Here is a 24,946-nt window from a genome sequence, read left to right as displayed (position 1 = left end):
TTAAAACAATACTAAAACTTTATTATTTATAAGTTGGTACTATAATTATGTATAAGTTCAATACTTTACAATTTTATATCTATATGCGACTTTGTCTGCATTCATAATTAAATAGTTAAACATAGATTAAACTAACTACTATGATTTTAATAAAATTTTAATATTTTGAAACGTTACATGTCAAGTTGGTTTAATAAATGGTACATTACATAACAGTTTTTTTTTGTCGTTGAAATATTGAAGAATTTATATGTGGAAATCTTAATTTCACTTTTAAAGTACCACTATACACATAGAAATATTAATAAGAATGTACTAGAAGAAATAATACATATGATTAAGGACATATTATTCGCAATCTGGTAGCGGAACGGCAAAAGTGTACTTTAAGACAGCTTACAAACTGTCAACTGTCACTGTCCGAGTTGGGTTTTAAATTCAACATAGGTACGTACAAACCTTTTTTTTAAATGAAAATAAGGGACGAGACGAGCAGGAAGTTCAGCTGATGGTAATTGATAGGCCTTGCCCTTTACAATGCAGTGCCACTCAAGGATTCTTGAAAAACACAAATATTCTCATCACCTTGAGACATAAGTTGTCAAGTCTCATATGCCCATTAATTTTAATAGCTACGGCGCCCTTCAGACCGAAACACATTAATGTTTTCACATTACTACTACTACACTACTTCCTGAACTGAATGTTACATTGCTGCTTATTGACCAGGTATGATTTTAGCAACTGGAGTAAATGCGGCAATGTTATAGTTAAAGAAGTCAAGTCTTATTATGGTGTAATATGTGGCGTTTTCCATATTTCGGCTTTCTTGAAGTGATAACTTCTCATGGGAGGGTAAACCGCTTCGTAACGTAACGCGTTACGGCGTCAGTCTGTCTAGCTTCCCTTTCTCTCACGCATTCAGCAGCGTTAGGCAGGCTTCTCTTCTCCCACTATAACCAATTGTTACTTTTATATGATTAAATAATGATACTTATATTGTACACAAAATTCAAAAATAATTGTATCCAATAATAAAATATATTTTATAATAAATAAAAGATTTTACTAATAACCTTTTCGTACATTATCATATTATTAATATACATAAAATTTAAAAAAACCCAAGATTTTCTCAAGTTGAACGATTTTTAATATTACATAATTCAACTTAGATTAGTTTAAGTTATTTATACTTCTGTTGGGGGTCCCGAGACGAACACCAGAAGACCACCACCACACCGATTTTTTTATACCACGTGATTTGTCTATATGTATAGAATGTTATTGACAAGAAATGAAATAGCTGCGTTAAACATGTCGCCTGACAGGGGACATGCAACAATGGTATGTTGCAGTAAGTATTGATATAGTATTAATCGGAGTGGCAAACTTAAACATTGCGAAAACTCTTCTATAACCTACGACTATACCAATCAAAATACTATATTTCATAGTCACTTAAGTCTCTCACTATGAGAACCCTAATTTATTTGTATTGCCGTCATTTTCCACACCAATGCTGCATAAGTTCCTAAACATCCGTAGCGTTGAAAGCGAACGCAGCAATGTATTGTATGTACCTGATAACTAACAATAAAACATATTAATATTTCTATTACCTTCTTACTTCAATTTCTATGCGCTTCACACGTCTATAATAATATTAAAATTAATTTTATTTATTTAGAACATCAAAGAAGTTCAGCAAAATTTTCAATTTTTTTTTAATTAATCGTGATATTATACTAACAATATTTATTTAATTTAATGAGAACATAAATGCTTTAACATCGATATGGTCCATAGATTTTATAATTAGGCCTCAAGATCTAACGAAAGTTCTTAAATTTCTTTTGAGAATACTTATTCACAACGTAACTTACATAAAAGCTCTTCAATGTAATACAATTTGAAATAAAAGTTATGAAGGATAAGTAAGTATTAATATCACCTTTTTTAGCGGTATTATTTGTCACAATTGTGACATTATAATAAATAATGAAATTCTTAACGCATAACAAAATCACAAAAGACGTAGTTTATGCGATATGACCCCGGTCAATCATTCATGTAAGTACTATGATAGTCCACCAGATACAATGATGACAATAGTGAATATGCATATTATTATCCGATAGATATAAATACAATGCATCGCTATATTAGTATTATTAAAGGCCAAAAAGTAAAAAATATTTTTTAAAATAGTGACTACCTAATCGACGTGTACCTTTACTTTAAACGCCTGCTTTGGCGCGCTTGGTCCTCACGAACAGTGACGTCATAGTTCATAGAAAAAACCAAATAAACGGAGCGGATTTTTGTATGCAATTTGCTCTTGACAATGGCGTTGATTTTCAATTATTTGAATTTGTCAGAAATTATTCCACTTTAATTGTTAAATTAAGTTAGCATCTCGCTCAATATAAAAATAACATCAAAAAAGTAGGCATAGACATAATTCTAAAGTAATAAATTATATTAAAAAATATATTCTACTATTATTTAACCTTATTGTTTTATAAGCACGTGTTAAAGATTTAGTAGTGTCAATTCTACAAGAAAAAAATTACTTTTCTAATTTCCTAAATTATTAGAAACACAGATAATTATTAATGTAAGTATTACACGTGAGAATTATGGCAATATTTTGTGAGCAAGAGGCAAAGTCGCCACTTAAACAATATTTAATATTACTACTTAATCTAATATAATTTACCAAAGAGCTTAAATAAACATTATAGAGAGCATGTTTTTGTTTTGTGTCGTTATGGTTAATTATCGCTCTATAAACGTTCAAATATTCATTAAAACTGGTGAATAATATACCTACATATTGTATGGATTGGCAGTGGCTGGCCACATGAGTCAAAGTGTTTGCAGCGGTGTGTTTGCCTCGAACTGGCCAATGCTATTTGAATAGATCGTTGACAGTACGCAAATACTAAGCCGTTTGAGGCAAATTGAATTAAGCCGTTGTAGTTCAAAATTGGTACACAAGAATACTAATGATACTAATCATGCAATGATTGCTTCATGAAGTTGCTAAACGAGAAGAAATGTTAAGAATTCATTGACGGTCAAATTGCTTTATATGAACCGCTTCAGAATTTTACATGATAGATAGATATTAATAAAGGATTCATTAAGTAAACTTTAATCGAAATACTACCAAAAATATTTAATTATATTCAGTGTTCTGAAGTCTTCCAAACGTTTTCATGCTAGTAACACTATTTACGTGCAAGTGAAATAGTTCAGTTCTAATTTATCTAAAATTAATTCGGGAGGTCGTAACAGAAAATTCGACAAACCATCGATTTTCTCATTAAAGAAATAAAACTTTTTTTTATGGAAAAGGAGGACAAACGAGTGTAGGGGGTAAACACCTACACTGTACACCTGGTGTTAAGTGATCATTGCCACACACATTCTCTTGCAACAACAGAGGAATCACAGGAGCGTTGCCGACCTTTAAGGAAGGTTTACGCGCGTTTACGGAAACACCGCACAAGGAAGCTCATTCCACAGCTTTGTAGTAGGTGGAAGAAAGCTCCTTGAAAACCGCATTGTGGAGGACCGGCACACATCCAGATGGTGGGGATGATATTCTAATATATGGCGTGTCATGCGAAGGTGGAATTCGGCGTCAGGAATTGGGTGAAACAGCTCTTCGGAACACTCCCCGTGGAAATGCGGTAGAAGACACGCAATGAAGCGCCGTATCTACGTAACACCAAGTGATCCAGCCTTTCACAGATCACTGGGTCCCCGACAATTCAAGCTGCTTGCTCTGCGTTGCACGCGGTCAAACGGATCAAGCTGACACTGGGGTGCGCTAGACCAGAGATGACAGCAATACTCCATGTGTGGCTGGACCTCCGCTTTGTAGAGCTCTATAGGTCGGTTATTTAAGCTTTTTGGTAGAAAGTATATATACAGTTACAATAAAACTAGGGTAATTTATTTAATTTTGACTAGAATTATACTATGTTAAATTGATATTGACTCCAACGCTGGCCATCAGGTCGTCCCTTATGAAAGGTAGAAGATTCGATTGTCTGCAAAAAAAGAAAAATTATTTCTTACTTAGAATAATAATAACCGTAAGTATTACAATTCTTAGAACAGTGTCTTATCTTATTGAGTAGGTACCTATTGTTATAGAGGTCAAAGTACTCTTGGAAACAGGCCGGTTCATCTATGTGTTCAGCTTTAAAAGGATGTGTGTACATGTTCATATTTATATTTTTATTCAAAATAGGGCTAATATTACTGAACGTCAAAATATACCATCCATTCGAAAATATATGTCTCAGAACTGCGAAGAACGAACACAATACACGCAGCTGGTCTCTTCTCTAAAATCTCGATACAATCAAAATTATAATTAAAAACCGTGGGAGTGGTCGCACCTTCCCCAAGGTATGGTATCAATAACAAGGTCATGTAAGGTCAGGTTCTAACATTCCACCATGTCATGGCTAAGTGCATCATATTATACAGGTACTAACAAGGAGCCTTGGGGTACCCAGAAGGTATTGGCACAAAGTTAGATTTGAATCCATTTAAGACCATTGGTTTGATTCTTACTGGATATAATTTAAGAGCTGAACCATCGGAGAAGGTTACCGTGTACATTTACAGATTCTTAATTTATAAGTTTCAATTCGTGATTAGCATGATCGAAAGCCTTTTCAAAGTCTTATATGGTGTCTACCTGACAGTTATCGGGCACTGCAGGTTTAAAAATCGGCTTAGTTTAGGTACAGTAGAGCAATCCTTGAAAAATCATCATGTATATTAGTATAAGTTTAGTAATACAGTTGAGTGTACTATTTTTTCCATTAGTTTGCCAAAGATGTTCAGAATGAGATAGGTCTACTTTAATAATTTAATTTAATTTAATAATTTTCTAATTCTTGTTTGGAACTTTTTTGTAACTACTGCAACTATGTAGTCAGTTTTTGTCTTTTCATTAATGGTACTATTCAGTCGCTGAATTATCTATCAAGTATAATATGGATTACAGGATTCAGAAAAGTTTTATATAACAATATGTATATTATATAATGTTCGTTATAGTAACACTTCGGCTAGATATACTCAAAGTTTGACTAAGCAAAATACGGATACTTCTACCCTTTACTTCTTTTTATGAAAAACTATCAAATGATTGATAAATAAACAAAGTATATCAACAATTTCAAAATAGTGTAATTTAAATAATGTATTAGTCAATTATCATTATTAAAATTATAATCATCCTAAAGTATTTCCATTGCTTCGTTATATTTCTTTTGGTACGTCTTTGACTTTAATAAAATGTTTACATTTTAGAATTTTTGCACATATTATCTATTATCCTTTTGGTTGCTAATCAAAGTTCAACTTTAAAAAAAGCTAGTAAAACTCACTGTTGTGTGCGTGGCCAGGCGGCGTTTTTGTGTGTGGCAGCCCTTGCGCGAGCCAGTAACGTCATAACGGCACGCTTGGTCGGAGACATTGCGTTGCGGCCGCCCAACATGGGACGCTTACGTGTGTTCGCCCCACCTGACACCACACCTGGCCAACAACACACAATCATTACAAATCCCGGTATATTTATTTGTATCGGAGAAAACTCCATAAAAACATGTTAGTGAGCGTCAAGTATACGTTGGCGTTTAAATGGTGGCACTCCTGGCGTTTTAATGGATGCGCTGCTGGTGCTATAATGGAGGCGCTTTTGGCGTTTGAATGGAGGCGCTCCTGGAGTTTAAATCATCGACGAGCTCCTGGCATTTAAATGGATGCGCTCCTGGTGCTATAATGGAGGCCCTTTTGGCGTTTAAATCGATGCGCTCTTGGCGTTTTAATGGGTGCACTCCTGCTGTTTAAATGGGGGCGCTTCTGGCGTTTAAATGGATGCGCTCCTGCTGCTTAAACGGAGACGCTTTTGGCGTTTAAATGGGTGCGCTCCTGCTGTTTAAATGGGTCCGCTGCTGGCGCTAAATTGGAAGTGCTTTTGGCGTTTAAGGCTCAGGATCACGCCAACGACCTTCAGCGTTTGGGCGGAGCTAGCTATCTTGATTCACGAGCGCATATCAATCCCAAACAAATATAACTCGTGTGAAAGTCAGTGGCACACTGCCTCCCGTGGCGCGCATATGGTGGGTCCGGACGACCGATTGTAGTGAATATAAAGTCCCTTATGTCAATAATTTTAACTTATTAAACGTTCGCTTTTTAAACAAATAAAATAGCTATTTTCTCTTGTTAGAGCGATAAAAATATCACCAGTAGTAGAACTAGTAGCAAATTTAAAGTTGAAGTCAGCTTTTGTTCAACAATTTTTATTACATGGTATGTATGGTAGTAGTTCGGTACTTTGTAGGTAAAATTTAGTTTGTGTTGCATTCAGGTATGCTTATTTATATTGTTTAATTGTTTGTCATAAATTTATTTAAGAAAGGGGATGATGTGAAGTAACAGTCGACGCAAGCAAAATAGTTTATGGCGAGCTTCAGTTCACTCCGGGCTAAGCGCTACGGCGGGGGTAGTGCTTAGTCGGAATAAGTTATATTATTATTAATGCAATAAATCGTTATACACATCTCGGGCGTATCATTATAAACCTGGCCCAGTTATAAGGAGACAACTCAACAAATATATAAGTGTATAACCTTTTTGTTACAACTTGTGTGTACAAATTCATGGTGATCGGACGAGTATTTAGGGCGTGAAAGCGTAACATAGAAATAAACAGCGAAAATCCCATTCGGGCTTATTAGTTTTATCGTCATCATCATATCAGCTGGAAGACGCCCACTGCTGGACAAAGGCCTCCCCCAAAGATTGCAACGATGATCGGTCTTGCGCTGCCTTCATCTACCTATTCCGGCTTCCATCAGTCGTCGGTCCATCTTGTGGGGGGCTTACCAATACCACGTCTTCCGACTTTGCTGCCCCAACGGCCATCTGTCCGTCGAGCTATGTGTTCTGCCCACTGCCACTTCTGGCCACATTTAGGCTACGTTACTAATTTATTAGTTAGTTAATATAGTATCTTGCTAGTCGATAGTACTAGTGCTAAAAATATTTAGAAAACAACAAACCTCCACGGTCATTTATAAATTATAAATCCTTTATTTTGCTAGAAATCATGTAACAATGGGTGTAAATAGTTTTATGGTATCAATGTTATCGGCCATTTCTGTATTGTTAAGTATTAATTAATTTTTCGTTTCTCTATATAAAGCTATATTAGCCTCGCTAGAGTTTCCCCACAAGATGAGTCCATATCGAAGTACTGATGCGACATAACCATGATAAGCTGCCAGGACTGTATTTGGTAAGGCTATATAATATGTAATCTATATAACACATAAACATATCTATGAAATCTATTTAATGATCCTTATGATCCACATACATATATTAAATCAAATTCAGGAACTAAATTGAATCAAAACTTTGACTTCAAACACACAAATCATTATGAACCCTTGACTCGTACCAAACAAAAACATTTGATGTACACAAAAGTGAATTTTGTGGCTTAAGTTTGTGTTTCGGAGCCAACAACAATCGTTTCAATTTTCATGGAGCATTTCTACATCAAAGCGATTGTATTTACAAAAGGCATCATACGGCTTAGTTATTCTGTTATCGGGAGTAAAGCGAGGTCGCAATGGATTTAAATTAGTTTAACTACTATGTAACGATTCGCGTACAATATTTGTTATAACATTAATGGTATTTTCTTGATTTTTATTTATCGAAAGTACATACATAAACACACGTGTAATAAAAAGCAAAATCTTGTTATCTGTGAAAGTATTCGAACCAGTTAAGGTTTAAGTTTGTTTTTATGAAAGTAAGAGATGAGAGGAGCAGGACGTTCAGCTGATGGTAATTGGTACGCCCTGCCCATTAAAATGCAGTGCCGCTCAAGATTCTTGAAAAACCCCAAAAATTCTGAGCGGCACTACAACTGCGCTTGTCACCTTGAGACATAAGATGTCAAGTCTCATTTTCCCAGTAATTACACTAGGCCCTTCAGACCGAAACACAGTAATTCTTACACATTACTGCTTCACGGCAGAAATAGGCGCCGTTGTGGTACCCATAATCTAGCCGGCATGCAGTGCAAACGATCCTCCCACTGTTAAAACTTAAACCTTTACTTTACAGTAACTGAAGATTTAAGTGCACAATAAAGGTTTTGTGTCATAAAACCGGTTTAGAACGCTTTTTTATGTCAGACGAGAGCAAAAGTTTATGTTAAGTGATCACCGCGGTGTACATTCTCATGTAACGCCAGAATATCAGAGGAATCACAGGTTGCATGGCGTGCCACTTGATTTTCGGAATCATTTGAGCTATGTCGGTAACTTTGGTTCTCCTACGGATTTCTTTATTTCTGATTCGATCTCTCAGATAAATCTAGCATAGCCCTCTCCATTGCCCTCTGAGCGACCATGAGCTTCCTCATAAGGCCCATAGTTAGCGACCACGTCTGCGTACCGTAAGTCATCACTGGCACCACACACTGGTTGAAAACCTTCGTCTTCAGACACTCTGTGGTATTTGGGACGAGAAGATTTTACGGAGCTTCCCGAAGCTGCCCACCCGAGTTAGATTCTACGAGTGTTGTCATTCGCGAAATTGGACCTGCCTAAATGGATTGTTTGTCCGAGGTAGACGTACTCGTCACAATTTCGAGACTACAGTTCCCAATTTTTATGGGAGTAGGTGCGACATTTATATTTGACATGACGTCCATGTCGAATCGACAACAAGGGATCGTCCCGTTGACTAATTATTACCCACCGATAATTCGGGCAGTTCTACGTTACGTTTCTGACCGTCAAGGATTCGATAAATGTTGCGTTCCTGAGAAAGATATACACTAGAAACAGATTAATAATAAAAGATTAAAAGCACTGTGCTTCAATATTAAAATATTCTAAAAGTATAGTGAAAATTCCAACGTTAACATCACGTTAAAAATATAAAATGTTCTTTCTCGATAATATAATCCGTCATCTTCAGTATTACCGCAACTAAAATAAAGTGATTATATTCTCTTTGATCATATTCAGGCGTATAGAAAATTGTTAAATGACGGTTTTAGACAATTTAATAGGATTTATCTTGTGAATTCATTTATCTATAGAAATATAATAAAGTTAAAGAGTTTTTGTGTTTCTGCTATACCGCGCTCATATTTTGAATTAACATTGAGATAAATAAAATGATTATAGAAGAGGAAATAGAATATACTGTTACTGTAACCGACTTTGATTGAAAAGTCATAAAAGTCAGCCACACTTTGCATTAGCTCCTTAGTATTTTTATTTTTATTTTATTTTTTTAAACAGGGGGACAATATATCCTAGGATTAGAGTGTTTTTCGACCCCAAATCATAAAAAAAAAATGCCACACATTGACAAATCAAAATTGGTCACGCTATCGGTCAGGTCTAACAGAGAGGTAGTTGATATTTTTTAATGAAAATAAGGGACGAGACTAGCAGGACTTCCAGCAAATGGTAATTGATACGCCCTACCCATTACAATGCAGTGCCGCTCAGAATTCTTGAAAAACCCAAAAATTCTTAGCGAAGTCTCATTTGCCCAGTGATTTCACTAGCTACGGCGCCCTTCATACCGAAAGGCAGTAATGATAATTATGACCTATGACCAGAGAACAGGTAAAATACATTAAACTGTTCTGTGTTTGTGACTGTGATAAGCATGACACCACCCAACGTCAAGAGCAAAAAAAAAACAGTCTGACACGGATGCGGTAACAATTTCAACATCCTTAGTGGAAGGCGTACAACTCTCCAACTTAATCCCTATCGTTTAATGTACCACAGTATAGAACACGTCATACGAAACTCCTGGTTGCACCACGTACCAAAACGAACTATTATAAGAACTCGATTATTTGCAGGATTCAAAATAATTACAATAATAACTATGATATTCTAGATATCTTCATGTTAGAAAAGAATAAATTGAAGCGTGAAATTATTAAATTACACCAGTCTAAAGCAGTGCCATACTCATTTGTTTAAAATATATACATATTGTTATCTACTAACTAACACACATACGCTTTCACACCCACACACAAACATACACACAGTAAATAAGAAACACAAGAGGCAGTTGTTCTGTAATATATCTTGTTGTAAAACTATTGTAAAATAATATTGTCAATATGAGTAATCTATAATGGCCTTAAGAATTATGTTATATATTATTGTTTATTAACGTTTACTGTAACACTGTTGATTACCAATAAATAAATAAATAATTGTGTGTCTTCTACCGCATTTATCACGGGGAGTGTTCCGAAGAGCTGTTTAACCTGATTCCTGCCGCCGAATTCCACCTTCGCACGACACGCCACAAGTTAGGATTTCATCCCCACCATCTGGAGGTGTGGCGGTCCTCCACAGTGCGGTTTTCAAGGAGCTTTCTCCCTCGTACTACAAAGCTATGGAATGAGCTTCCTTGTGCGGTGTTTCCGGGACAATACGACATGGGTACCTTCAAAAAAAGCGCGTACACCTTCCTTAAAGGCCGGCAACGCTCTTGTGATTCCTCTGGTGTTGCAAGAGAATGTGGGCGGCGGTGATCACTTAACACCAGGTGACCCGTACGCTCGTTTGTCCTCCTATTCCATAAAAAAAAAATATTAAACATTTATATATAATTTGTTTGTTATTTTTAAAGCGATATTCCTCACTTCTGGGTTTAATATACATAAATGAAATTTGTAAACAAAATTTATGAACGATGCGTTACTCGAACGAATGTGTCGTAAATTTTGGTATAGCTTGTTCCACTCTCAGGTTGTGGCTCCATCTACAGGAGCTACTTTACAGTTAAGGTGAAGAGTAAGCAGAAAACACGCAAACATGGTGTTTTTAGACAAGTTTTGTGGTAAAAATATAGCATTTGCAGCTATGAACACTACTCAATCCTGTTACACATATCCTTAAGTCTTGTTTGTAGGTTGCTAATGCTTGCTGTTGGTTATAGTTAACACTCCCGAGCCTTTTTGAACTACCACTTTTCTTTGCAGTTAAACAAGTTTTTTGGCATGGCAGGACGCTTTTTTTTAGTACTACTCTCAGAAAAGTTATTCTTATAGCTTGAACTTTTTTGTGTAGGTACATTTATTCATTAGTAGTGAATAACGAGGATTGTAAACAAATAAACTGTTTTCCACGCAAGAATTTTGAATATTGGCTTTGTTACATAGATGGCAAGCCGGCAGCCGTGAACTCATGTCGCTCAAGGTGGCGAGCATTTAGTGTCGCCTTAATAGCCTGCTTAACCCCAATAATTGCATATTAGAATATTAATTTGGGATGTTACTATTTCAAATCTAAACAATTTGTTAGTATTAAAGTGGTAGTCCTCACTTCTGGGATTAATTATATAGATTAACATAAATTTAGGTTACAAATTTAATTTCTATACTTATCTATATTTTAGTGGTCACTAACTACGAAAAGGTCAGTCTCTACTTATATGACGTGATTTATCACACAGGTAGAAATTTATACAAAAACAAGCTGTGCTCTCAACAGCGTTAGCGTACACTTAAATCTGTCTTTAGTCAAGAAATTCAAGCCATGAGCGAGTACTAAGATGTTTCGGTACTTGTCTTGGCTCGGGTGTAATGGGCGTGAGGCGCGAGTGCGGTCGAGAGCAAGTGCCGGGCGCCTGTACAATATTGTATATTTTTATTGAAAAGAGCGCAAAAAAAGAATGCTGGGAGAGTTTCTTGCCCCGCTTCTTCTCTCTCAGAGCGCCCTTTGTTTCCGAAGCGGTACTTAGTAGATATTTATAGATTATTTACATTAACTGAGTAAAAGTTAGTGCAATACCCTCAGATCTCCGAGATATATATCTAGTATATTAGAAATGACATCAAAAAGAATTTTTAAGGAATCAATTTTGAGAAAAAATAAATGCCATGCCATGCCATGCCATGCCAAGCTTCTAACATTATAATTTGTTTATCTGGTTAGCTTGTTTTTCTATTAGTTTTAATTTAAGTTCCATAATTTATTTTCTATCCTAAATTATTAATTATTTACATTAACTGAGTAAAATTTAGTGCAGTACCCTCAGATCTCCGACATATATATTGTAAATCAAAAACGAAAATTTAACTCCTTTGTACAAGGCATAACTGAAACAAATTGAACTCCTTTGCACCAATATTTTATTTTACAGTAGATTTTATCTAAACTAGTGAATACATTGCCTCTTTATTGAGTCTTGTCGATGTTACTCAAATTGAGTTTCAATGTGGCACCATTAAAATGGCGGAGTATTCTATTTTACGGTGACAGGAAATCTGTTGATTTCCGACAGTTACCACTCCAGCGACTCCGATATTTGTTTCTTTTTAACATTCGTTACTGAATATTTAAGTAAATATATCTTCGTAGAATCATTTTGAACAACGAATGTAACAAAATTATGAAGGAAGCAAATTATGTAGGAAGCGGTACTATATTCTAAAAGTCAATCGTCATCCTGAATTATTTTGATTTTAAACATCATACAGCCATTGAGTTATTCTGCCCTAAAGACATGATAGAGAGAAGCATACGTCACAAATTGTAATAACTACACGCTTTTTAGTATCCAAACACTTCAAAAGGCATTTCATTTAAATCTTAGTCTCGTTATATCCTATTGAGATCAAAGCTAGATTTATATTATCTCGTGCCAATCCTGCTACCACAATATGTTATTGATACTCCATCTTTCTAGTGTGACCACTATAAAACTCTTACATTGCACACTATTTATCTGTGACGTACCGACCTTGCGTGGCAAGCGCATGTAGTGCTGTGGGTTTGACACCACGAAGAGCTGGATGAGCATGCAGCATCCCGCCAAGCACTGGACTGCTCAAGCCCAGAATGTCACCTCCACCTAAACGAATGGTTAGTCTGCATTAGTATTGGCAAACAGCTATATTATTGGTCGTAAATCCATGCTGCAATGACATGTGCATTGTTAATAAATTAAATAGAGATTAGATTATTAAATAAATTGGAAAAAGTCAAATTGATACCTCAGTTTCAAAGTGTAACAAGTCCGAAATTCATTAAGTTTGATATATGTATGAGAAATTGAATGCAGTTTAGATGTTACTTCCAATATATCATAAGTTTAGAATATTTTCGTTTCATACAGTAACAACTCGAGTTGTTTTCTTTTGGAACCCCTTTCTGAATTGTTACTCTTTGGAACTGACGTATCGAAATTACTGTTGTTACCTAAAAATATAAATATCTGTTTCACCAGTGGGAAGGCTCCTTTGCACAGGATGCCGGCTAGATTATGGGTAACCCAACGGCGCCTATTTCTGCCGTAAAGCAGTAAACATTACTATGTTGCGGTCTGAAGGGTGCCGTAGCTAGTTAAATAACTTGGCAAGTGAGACTTAACATCTTATGTCTGAAGGTGACGGGCGCAATTGTAGTGCCGCTCAGAATTTTTGGGTTTTTCTAGAATCCTAAGGGCACTGCATTGTAATGAGCAAGGCGTTTCAGTTACCATCAGCTGAACGTCTCGATCGTCTCGTCCCTTATTTTGATAAAAAAAATGTATTTGAGAAACAACTTTTACCTATAATATACTGCCAATTAATTCCAAAATGACGTTCATAACACAGGTCTGGCATAGTTTAGATAATTCTGATAGTAAATAATCATTTGAATACCTATATTATTCTACGTCAATCAAATATCCAAAGGAGTGTGACAAGGATGCATCATTACCCCTATTCTTGTTAGCTCATACGGCGAACATATATGCATAAAATCAAAGTTACCAATCTTAGTTACTCAAATTACACTACAATCAATAAAATAATTTAAGTTTATTACGTTAATCCAAATTATGAAACATAAATTTATTATAGATTGAAAAAATAAGACATAACTGGCTTATCTATAAATATAAAAATCAATTGCTGTTCGTTAGTCTCGCTAAAACTCGAAACGAACGGCTGGACCGATTTGGCTAATTTTGGTCTTGAATTATTCGTGGAAGTCCAGAGAAGGTCTTGAATAAATATGAAAATGAAAATAAGAAAAAACAACAATTTTGTTTTTCCTTTAATAATAATTTCCCCCGTCGCACTATGGGAAAATCGCGTATGTTTCGTATCAAAACTCCGTATCTCAGTTATTTCAAAACTAAATGATCTGTAATTTTGCACACATATACGTGAAAGTATAAGGTTTAATAGAGAAAATTATAATTTTTTAAACTAATATTTGCACTCTTCCCATAACGAACCTGTTTTGAATTTGACCCTAATAGATAAAGTGACCATATTTTATCAAATAAGGTGGTCAAAACTATATCAAAACTACAAATAACTATTAATAATACTTATCACTGTAATGACCATTTTATCAATTTGACCTTAATAGATAACAGATGATTATGTGAGAAGTAAAAAGATATTGGAAAAAAAAACTTTTTATCTCGCGATATGTTTTGGCACGCACCGTGTCAGAAAAGGCGCAAGTATGCGCATCTTTTTTTTTCTCCTTGTGTAAACTAGTATATAAAGATCGTAATACAAAAAATATCTCGACATCGGCAAACAGCGGCAACGGGTAACAGTCTCGTTAAAAAAAGTAACCCGATAATTATACCATCGTAAACTATATTGGTTAATTTTAATTTATTTACTTATTATACATAATATTATTTAAGAAACGTTATGAGGAGATTATAAGCATTTCAAAAATGTATAATACTTATACATTTATTTCAAAAACTTTCGAGTAATGTGGCGTTGAATTGTAGTAATGTACTGTGCCAAAATCACATCATTGAACATGAGTTAGCTTTGATGACTTTATATACACATTTAGTGCGACGTCGTTCGGAAATCAAATTGAAAGAATAGTTTAAGATGAATAACTAATTACAATTTTTATATCTTTCCAACTTTCTCAAGCGGTAAAAAATAAACTTAATTTTAGGTAACTGTAGTAGGCAGATTAACCACAGTTGGTTATAATCTAATATATAAAATTCTCGTGTCATGGTGTTAAACTTTGAACTCTTCCGAAACGGCTTGACCGATTCTCATGAAATTTTGAGTGCAAATTGGGTAGGTCTGAGAATCGGACAACATCATTTTTTATCCCCCTAAATGTTAAGGGTCTTGACTTAAGGTTTTTGACATTTTCTTTAAATTTGTTTGATTATGAGTCCGCATTAAAAAACACATACAACTTCAAATTTTCACCTATCTACGATCTACAATACTTTTGTATCGCGATTTTAATATCGGCAATACAACGTTTGCTGGGTCAGCTAACTAAAATACTTCTCATTAGCTTGCAAAATAATTTTTTTTTTAGTTTTAAAATTCTTACCTCTAGAAATACGAATTAAATAGTATTTTCTTATAAAAACTTGAAGATTTTCAAAATTCAATTCATAGTTTTATTATCTGTATGTCACGTGACAAAAAACGCCGACCACCATTTGTGACGTCACTATAGCAGACACAATTTGATTTTAGCAACACACCAACGATATGGACTATGAAAAGTCATTTTTAATTTTAGAAAAATCAGAATTGCACTGCACTTATTTTGACGTTTCTTTGTTTATGTTATTATGACGTCACGATCATGGCGGCTCCCTTTTTGGCGCGTTTGTTTATCAATTTAATTCTAAACAATTTTTCCGAGCATTTAGTGGAATTATTTTGAGGAAAAAAATACCAGTTAGCTAACGAAGCTTCTCAATTATTTTAGTTTAGTATATTTTGAAAAATCAAAGAATAGCCTATTATATTAGATCGCTAATGTGTGCAAAACTTCATGTAAATAGGTTGCATTATCTAAAGTACACACATCAAAAAAGTCTAAGCAACATGCATGATATTACAAATTAACCATTTATATTATTTAATTTCTAAGTCTTTATTCACTCAAAGTGCATAGGTATGTATTTTTTTTTTATTGAAGACATACTGGCTGGATGTAAAAAAAAATCGATTATGTTTTGTTTTTATCATAAAATTAATGAAAGGGAATTTGTTTGAATTTAAGTGCGTTTTATTGCTACATTTAGTCTTGATTTTATATTTTTGCCAACCATTTAAATAAAGTTAGCGACAAAATTTAATTGTTAGATATTCTTTACGTCATGGAGCGACGTCATTTGACGGCAAGCGGCAAGTAGTCAATCTCAGGTATCACGGCATTTTGGCATTCATAGAAGTGTTATTAATTGTCGTCTTTGGCAGTGCTACAAACTATGCGAAATCGACTGCATGAATACGGCCTACGAGCCCGACGCCCAATTAGGTGCCCACCGATACGTCACGGGAAACGCGCTCGTCGAAATGAATGGTGTAGAGAACGCAGAACATGGACCTAGGATCAATGGGATAAATTTATGTTTTCCGATGAGTCGCGATTCGGGTTGAGGCCTGATACAAGAAGACCGCGCGTCGGCCCGGAAATACTGAAGGCTCAGGTGCATTCAGGAAGTTCATCCATACAGCAGCTCAACAGTTAAGGTATGGTCGGGTATTATGAAGAACAGGCGAACTGAGCTCGTTTTTGTAAATGGAAAAACATGAACGCTGAAAATTACGTTGAGGAAATTCTCAGACCTTATGTCCATCCATTTGCACAAAACTTTATCTCCGATTTTACGTTAATGCATGACAATGCGCGTTCACATACAGCTCGGCGAACCAGTCAATACTTGACAACGAAGAACTTCCAGGCAATAGCCCTGGCCTGCACAATCGCCAGACCTCAACCCCATCGAGCACGCATGGGACATGCTCCAGAGACGTGTTTTGAAGGACTTGGACGGAGTTACAACAACCCAACAGCTGAAGGATTTGCTACATTTCCATTGGGAATGAATACTGCAAGATGACATTAACAGTCTCATTAATTCAATGAATAATAGTTTTCGACAAGTTCTGAATAGCAGAGGAGGCCATACTTTGTATTAAATTATCCTATTCTTTCACAATAAACTCATTTTTTTTAGAAATTTCATTTTATTTAAAAAATGTTTAGTTGCTTTAGTACCTTTGTTTATGCAGTATATTCTAATATGGTTAATTTCTGTTATTTAAAATAACTTATAAAGACAACAGCTGTTATTTTTACATCATAGAACCCCTAAAAATATTATTTTAAAAATACAATACAACGTTATAATGTGAAAAACCATCCTAAAATTTGAATTAGTATATGTTGCTTAGACTTTTTTGATGTGTGTATGTAAGATACAGGTGGTATTTGATCATCACCCCTCATACTATCTTGTAGCACACAAGATTCACAGGATCAAATGGAAATCACTTTATTAATTAAGATCAATAAAACTCAGTTTTAGGTAAACGAGTTCAAATGCCAGTCTTGATCTTGATTAAACACATAGACACGATTTCACCAATACCTTTTGAACGTGTTTACATAAACTGAGTTTACATGTCATAAACAATAGAACGTGTCAAATACCTGTCAAAAATGTAATCGATAAAAAAAATATTATTATAATTGTATTCTTTATTTTGGATAATTATAAGTACATAAATTATGTAAATAATTGAATTTTACATTTTAATTAATAATAAAAGCCCCATTATCCTCAGTTCTTGTGTGCAATATGCAGTTCACAAGAGAGGCTTAAATGAACAGTCGAGCCGATTTGCCACTGTAGCCAGTATGCTGTTGTTTCTCCCTCAGACTCGATACACCAGTGACGTGCCTCTCTTTCGCATGATTGCATAGAAACAGTCAATACGGGCTTCGGCAAACATTGCTGAGGCGCTGCAATACCGAGGGAGCCTCAACAGCATCCTGAAAGCATTGTTGTAGTGGACACGAAGGGCGCTGTACGATCTTGGCGTATAGTCAGTCCACATGCTGCAGGTATAGAATGAGCTGCAGTAGATCCTAAAAAAAGCAATCTTAACATCTGAAGAGCAAATCTTGCAAACTTACGGATCACCATATAAGTTCTTACCGACATCGCCCTTCGATCCCGCTCAACATCTGCGTCATCCCCCAGGGAATGTGTTACTATATGGGCAAGATATTTAAACAGATCAACCGTTTCTAACAGATTTCAATTTAGATTTCTAGGTGGCATTTCTGTTACTTTTCTAGGCCCTACCTGAAAGACTGCTCTTGCTTTTTTTAACATTATAAATCAGCCCGTGTTCAGCTGCATAGCCTTCAGAAGTGATTATCAACTTTCTGAGTCCACAGACCGAAGCGCTCAGGAGAACAATGTCGTCTGCGTAGCTAATGTTCAACCGACATGCTGTTTGCTGAGCGCCTCGATCATACCATTAAAGATAAGTATGAACAAAAAATTGTTAAATAGCTCTTGAACGCGATCAAATAATATGTTGAATGTCCAAAATTCGGCGATCAGCATTTAAACGCGTTTAAGCTATAGCTGCTGAATTCAATCAAAACACTCGTATACAGGCGTAGTTGAAAGTGTGTTGACGTAAACTGAGTTTACATGTCATAAACAATAGAATGTGTCAAATACCTGTCAAAAATATTATTGATGTGTATGAACAAAAAAATATTAAATAACGACTGTGACACCTCTTGAACACGATCAAATAATATGAAAAACGTCCAAAATTCGGCGGTCAGCATTTAAACGCGTTTAGGCTATAATCACGTTTAGTTTGTGTTGGTGAAATCTGAATTGCATATGTAAACTCGTTTAAAAGCCTTAGTTTAAGGTACTCTAATCGCGTTCTACTTCAAAGGTGAAACCGGGGTGTAGGAATATTAAAATTTATACATTTTACCGTCTACCACCATTTGGGAAAAGGTTGAACTGTAACGCGCACGGCAAGTTGAACATATGAAGTAGATCACTTACCGAGTAGAGTATTTTGTGTAAGTACATGTGCTGGTTGTTGTAGAACGCCTCCGCCGACCAACACGCTGTGGTTGGGAGGCCCACTCGGTATCTGTACAAAAAATAATTCTAAAATAATTTAATTCTAATATATATAAAATAAATTAGTTCTAATAATAATAAAAAATAAGGAGTCTCGTGCCAGATTTTGGCGAGTCAACATGTCCTAAGGATGCCTCGTGCAGAGGCGAAACACGTATCGAATTGTTTTAAGACAAATATTGGCGGAATTAACACTTAAGAAAATTTAAAACATTTGAATAATTATGGATTTCCGCAAAATAAAGTCTAATTCAATGAAAAAAAGAAATTAATTCAAATTTAATTAATTTGACTTATTGAATGTCAACTAAAACTGACTTCAAAAACTGAAAAGTATAATTTAACTTAATCTCTTATGCAAATCTTATACCTTTAATATTAATAAAATACAATTATTTGTATGTGCTAGCAATTATGATTTAAAATCATACTTTGGATAAAATACTAGAGTATAGATTCTAGTATTGCAACGGGTACTATCACACTGACTTAGTTTTAAATGAAAGCATCTCACAAGATTGTTTTTTGATGGCATCTTATTTCTTTATCTTTTTTATCTTTTCCTTAAGAGTATACGGAAGTACCTCAAAAGATCACATTTTTAGGTATATGTTTGTTATATTTTTGCAATAAAAGTGAGTAATAACTAGAAGTAAGATTAATCGTTTTATTGAGACATTCAGACAGAGGCGGACCTCAAATCATTTTGTATTATAAGGACTAACGATTAATTTTGTAGTTCCATAGAGCCCTTGAAATCTATATTTTATCGAGAACACGACGAGTAATGACGAAGGCCTGTGGTAGATGTGTCATTTTATGACGCCAGGGGTCGCCTTTGGGTCGCCTATTAATGTCGTGAGGTCCAAGTAGGGATATAATATCTTCGGATAACTTCACTATTGATAATAACGCGGGGAGAGGGAGTTGTTGTTGTGTATATTACGTTACTCCCGAATACTGCTTTTTAAATAGTTTTATGTTGTACTTACTATACAGTATGCAGACGCGGTCGCTAACTATGGGCCTTATGTAATAGCTCATGGTCGCTCAGAGAGTAGTGGAAACGGCTAAATGCTCGGAGTTTCCTTACAAGAGCGAATCAGAAATGAGGAGATGCGTAGGAGAAACAAAGTTACCGACATAGCCCAAATGAAGATGGACCAACGATCTAGCTAGAGGTCCCGGGTTCGAATCCCGGTTGCATTTACAAGACATGCATTTGTAAGCATTTATGTGATGAATATGGATGTTTGTTTCCGAGTCATGGATATTTATATGTATATATGTATGTTTAAGTAAGTATATAGTATTAAATATAGCGTTGTCTTGCAACCCATTACACAGGCTATATATGCCTTATTTGGGGCAAGATAATTTGTGTAAAAAGCGTGTCAATATTATTATTATTATTATCTAGTCAAGAGATCGAGTCATAAACTAGACTATGGTGGATGAGGGCAGCGCAGGACCTCTTTGGGGAAGGCTTTTGTCCAGCAGTGGACGTCTTCTTGCTGATGATGATGATGATGTTATCTTGATAACAAATACGACGAAAATGTTTAACATTAAAAAAATTGAAACCTATATATATATTTCTCTTTTACATATCGCAAAATAATAATAACTAAAATCAATTGTATGTGTACTTATGTATGCAATTATGTTTTCTTGGCGTAACAAAATTTATATTTAACTTGCAATTTTTATTTGTAAATATTATGACGATTAAAATATTTATATTATTCCTGAATATCTCTTCCAGTACTGCAGTAAATTTAGTTTTAACTTTTGACAAAACGTAGAACTGCTTTGGATAGCTAATCTAGATATACATATTTTAACAATGGGAGGCTCATTTGCACCGGATGACGGCGAGATTATGGGTACCACAACGGCGCTTATTTCTGCCGTGAAGCAATAATGTGTAAGCATTACTGTGTTTCGGTCTGAAGGGCGCCGTAGCTAGTGAAATTACTGGGCAAATAAGACTTGACAACTTATGTCTCAAGGTGACGAGCGTAGTTGTGGTGCCACTCAGAATTTTTGGGTTTTTCAATGATCCTGAGCGGCACTGCATTGTAATGGGCAGGGCTTATCAATTACCATCAGCTGAATGTGCTGCTCGTCTCTTCCCTTATTTTCATTAAACAAAATATATCAGTTATGCCCTATGCTCGTGAATTAAGACCAACAAAAGCTACATTAAAATAAAACGGGTTTATTTTTAAAAGTATATTACAGTTTACATAAAGCAATTCATTAAAACGCTTACATTTACAACTTTACATGAAATTGTTATTCTTTCTTTGAGAAACCACAACGTGAATGAATAGTGTTATTCAACATTCAACGCATTCAACGCAGGCTCTTTTAATATAATGAGATCGCGCTAACGGAGAACAGTGTAAATTGGATGCTTCATTGCAATATCTGTGAAAACGGGTGCCATGTTACTGTAGGATCTAAGTACTTTCATTCAAATAGGGACAAATTAGATTCATTACAAAAAATAAGTTTTATTTCCTTATTTAGACACAAACACTGAAAAACAAATTAAGAAATTAAAGATTTTAAAAAGAGCATTGGGAGATTTTCTTGCGCCGCTTCTTTTCTCTTAGAGCGCTATTAGTTTCCGAAGCGGTAGTACTGTGTAGTATATTAGAAATTACACCGAAAAGAATTGTAAAGGAATCAATTTTGAGAAAATAAATGCCTTTTATGCCTTTTTAAGATTTCTTCTGCAATATCAGTCCTCATTGCTTAAGAAAATTCTTGATATATTATTGCCTTGATATACTTAATACAGATCTATCTTTTGAGACTTACTGCGACAAAATTGGTTATCTTTTTGACGAAAATGACAACGTTTCAGACTTTTCTACTGCACCAGGAATACACACAGCTACGATAGAAGCTTCGTTACCAAGTGCCACAGGCCTGGTGACTTAAGCCACAGCGAAAATTCATGACATGAAATTTTCTCAAGTAAAATTCATTACACTGTTGCCACACAATCATCAAATCGAAGCCGCAATGTATTAAACTACTAATAATAATAATAACACGGAAACACACACAAATTATCTTGCCCCAAACTAGGCATAGCCTGTACTATGGGTGCAAGACAACGGTCTATTTATACAATATACTTACTTAAACATACATAATTCTATATATATATATATATATATATATGTATATATAATGAAAATGGTCTTTGTTTGAGGCTCAATCACGCCTAAACCACTGATAGTATCAACATGAAACTACCACCATTCGATGCAAAATTTATCCTAGATGGTTTATGGCTACTTATTTTTTTTTAATTCCAACTTTCCTTCCCGTGAAGCGGGCGGGAACGGCTAGTACAGACATATAAGAATCTATGACTGGGAAACAAGCATTCATATTCATCATAATAATTTGATTGCACCTACCGGGATTTGAACCCGGCACCTATAACGCAGTAGGCAGTCTACTCTCGGAGTGTGTTCTATTTTCAAAAACTGCGGTAGTTACTTAATTCATAATTGTTTACAAATGGCCAGACCAGAACTATTTCTGCCATCAAGCAGTAATGTGTAAACTTTACTGTTTTTCGGTTAGGGCGCTGTATCTAGTGAAATTACTGGGCAAATAACACTTTACATCTTTTTTCTCAAGGCGACGAGCGCAATTGTAGTGCCACTCAGAATTTATGGCACTGCACTGTAATGGTCATATCAATTACCATCAGCTGAACGTCCACCTCGTCTCGTCCCGTATTTTCATTAAAAAAAAAATCAGTATGGCGCACGTACTGATACTGTTACAGGCAGATGATGTCACCTTTACTCGGGTTGATCATCTTTCACTTACTCCACATACTGACCTGATGGTGTGGCAAATGTTCAGGCGCAGGTGTAAGAGCTGGTGGCGAGAAGTCTCGAGGCGTTGAGTGGTTCACTGGAACCGTGGTGGGCAGAGGTTGTTGGTTCACTGCTACTGGCACCTGGCAATGTTAAATGTAATAGGTACAATATTACACTTTCTTCGGGCATGTGATGACGTGGAAGGGACTCTATAGAACGCTTAATAGTGTAGGGTAATGTCGAGGGCACTAGACCACGAGGCAGGTCCCCGATGAGGTGGACCGACCAAGTGAGGCAAGCTGTCGACGGTACTCTGCATGAATACACGAGAAGAGCGGCAGTTCGCGACGAGTGGCGTCGCATTGTGAAACAGGCCCGTAACCTCGACGTGACGACCACGACCACTCTGACAAGAGTGTAACGCCGAAGAAGAAAATATTACAAATACATTTTTATGGAATAAAGATACAATGATTTTATGGACGAAAAGCGTCGTTATCGCGGACTATAGTTTCTTGTTATGGACAGTAGGAACGACATTTTGGGAGGACCATCTGGCAAAAGAAAAAGAGGCCACCCAAGAAACAGATGGGTAGATAAAATAATAAAAATTGCAGAAATGTAATGATATACTTATATTCAGTGAACATACAAAATAATACATAAACATCGACGACTAACAAACAAACATGATGACTTCATGCAATTGTTCACCTACCGGGGTTCGAATCCAGGTCTCACAGCTCAGTAGTTAAGGTTGCCAATCACTGGGCTATTTAATTATTTTTTTCTTACAACACCAGAGGAATCACAGGAGCGTATTGCAGGCATTAAAGGTACCCATGTCGTAACGTCCCGGAAACACCCCACAAGGAAGCTCATTCCACAGCTTGGCTGTACGCAGAAGAAAGTTCTAATATATAATAGTAAATTTTAAGACAAGTGGCATTGATCACTCATTCCTTTGCTTTTTATTCTATTCATAAATGATTTCCCAGATGTCATACAGGATTCTGAGGTGTTACTATTTGCTGATGATCTAATTTGGTCAAGGCAGTAAAGAGCTCAGAGAACTCCTTATCTCTGCAAAACGACTTAGATCGGCTTACAAGTGGAATGTTGATAATAAGCTGTTTTTTAACTTGTCGAAATGTGAATTCATGTCATTCTCACGCTCCTCTGTCGTGCAAGAGTTCAATTATTTAATTGGTGATGTGCCAGTGATGCGAGCACAGGAAGTACGCTATCACGAGGTTGTATTCGATCCTAAACTCACGTTTCGCTCACATGTGGAGACTATTGTTGAGGCTGCTTACCGACGGCTTGGATTTGTTCTACGAAATGTATCTCATTTGACGAGCCAAGCACTTCGTATCCTTTATATGGCGCTAGTCCGTAGTATTCTTGAGTGCAACTCAGTTGAGAGCAAATATACTTTAATGATCGAACAAGTCCAAAAACAGTTCCTTAGACATTTGTATAAGAGGCAATATGGATACTATCCATTTATGTACCCAACACTCTTTTTACAAGGACATCTGAGCTTTGATTAACTGCAGTTACGTAGGTACGTAGCTCTAAAGGCATAAAAGGCATTTATTTTCTCAAAAATTGATTTCTTTAGAATTCTTTTTGATGTCATTTCTGATAACTACTAGATACTACTACCGCTTCGGAAACAAATGGCGCTTTGAGAGAGAAGAAGCGGCGCAAGAAACTCTGCCAGCATTTTATTTTGCGCTCTTTTCAATAAAAATATACAATATTGTACAGTAATTTCTATCGCTATAAAATATTCACAATCTAGTCCCAGGCTGTCCGATCATTTAGATATTCAGCAGTGAAGTAATAGTATTTACGACAGAGCCATTTTTTTATAAAACATTTAAATTTATTTATAGATAATGCCTGAACAGTGGCTGGGACTTTATTATAGAAGTGTGGATTTACGACAGAGCCATTTTTTTATAAAACATTTAAATTTATTTATAGATAATGCCTGAACAGTGGCTGGGACTTTATTGTAGAAGTGTATACCTTAAAGCTATTATGTATCTTATGAAGCCTAC

At 35.6% G+C, this 24,946-nt stretch overlaps 1 protein-coding gene across 4 annotated transcripts in view; it reads right to left on the bottom strand.

Moving 5' to 3' along the window:
* The window catches only part of LOC126969930 (KH domain-containing, RNA-binding, signal transduction-associated protein 2-like), a 212,448-nt gene continuing 187,502 nt past the window's right edge, over positions 1-24,946 (bottom strand). The window contains exons 7-11 of one of the 4 annotated variants that reach the window (XM_050815566.1): positions 22,898-23,017; positions 18,943-19,033; positions 12,850-12,960; positions 5,421-5,568; positions 1-4,064 (exon numbers count right to left, since the gene is read on the bottom strand). In XM_050815566.1, the coding sequence (XP_050671523.1) occupies positions 3,992-4,064; positions 5,421-5,568; positions 12,850-12,960; positions 18,943-19,033; positions 22,898-23,017 (543 nt within the window). In that variant the 3' untranslated portion in view covers positions 1-3,991. Of the gene's footprint in view, positions 4,065-5,420; positions 5,569-12,849; positions 12,961-17,824; positions 17,895-18,942; positions 19,034-22,897; positions 23,018-24,946 lie in introns of those variants that run through there. The other 3 variants (XM_050815568.1, XM_050815567.1, XM_050815569.1) reach the window with 3 other exon arrangements.

This window comes from Leptidea sinapis, chromosome 19 (assembly GCF_905404315.1).
Source record: "Leptidea sinapis chromosome 19, ilLepSina1.1, whole genome shotgun sequence".
Classification (NCBI taxonomy): domain Eukaryota; kingdom Metazoa; phylum Arthropoda; class Insecta; order Lepidoptera; family Pieridae; genus Leptidea; species Leptidea sinapis.
The sequence above is the reverse complement of the archived record's forward strand: the minus strand, read 5'-3'. Positions and strand labels throughout refer to the sequence as shown.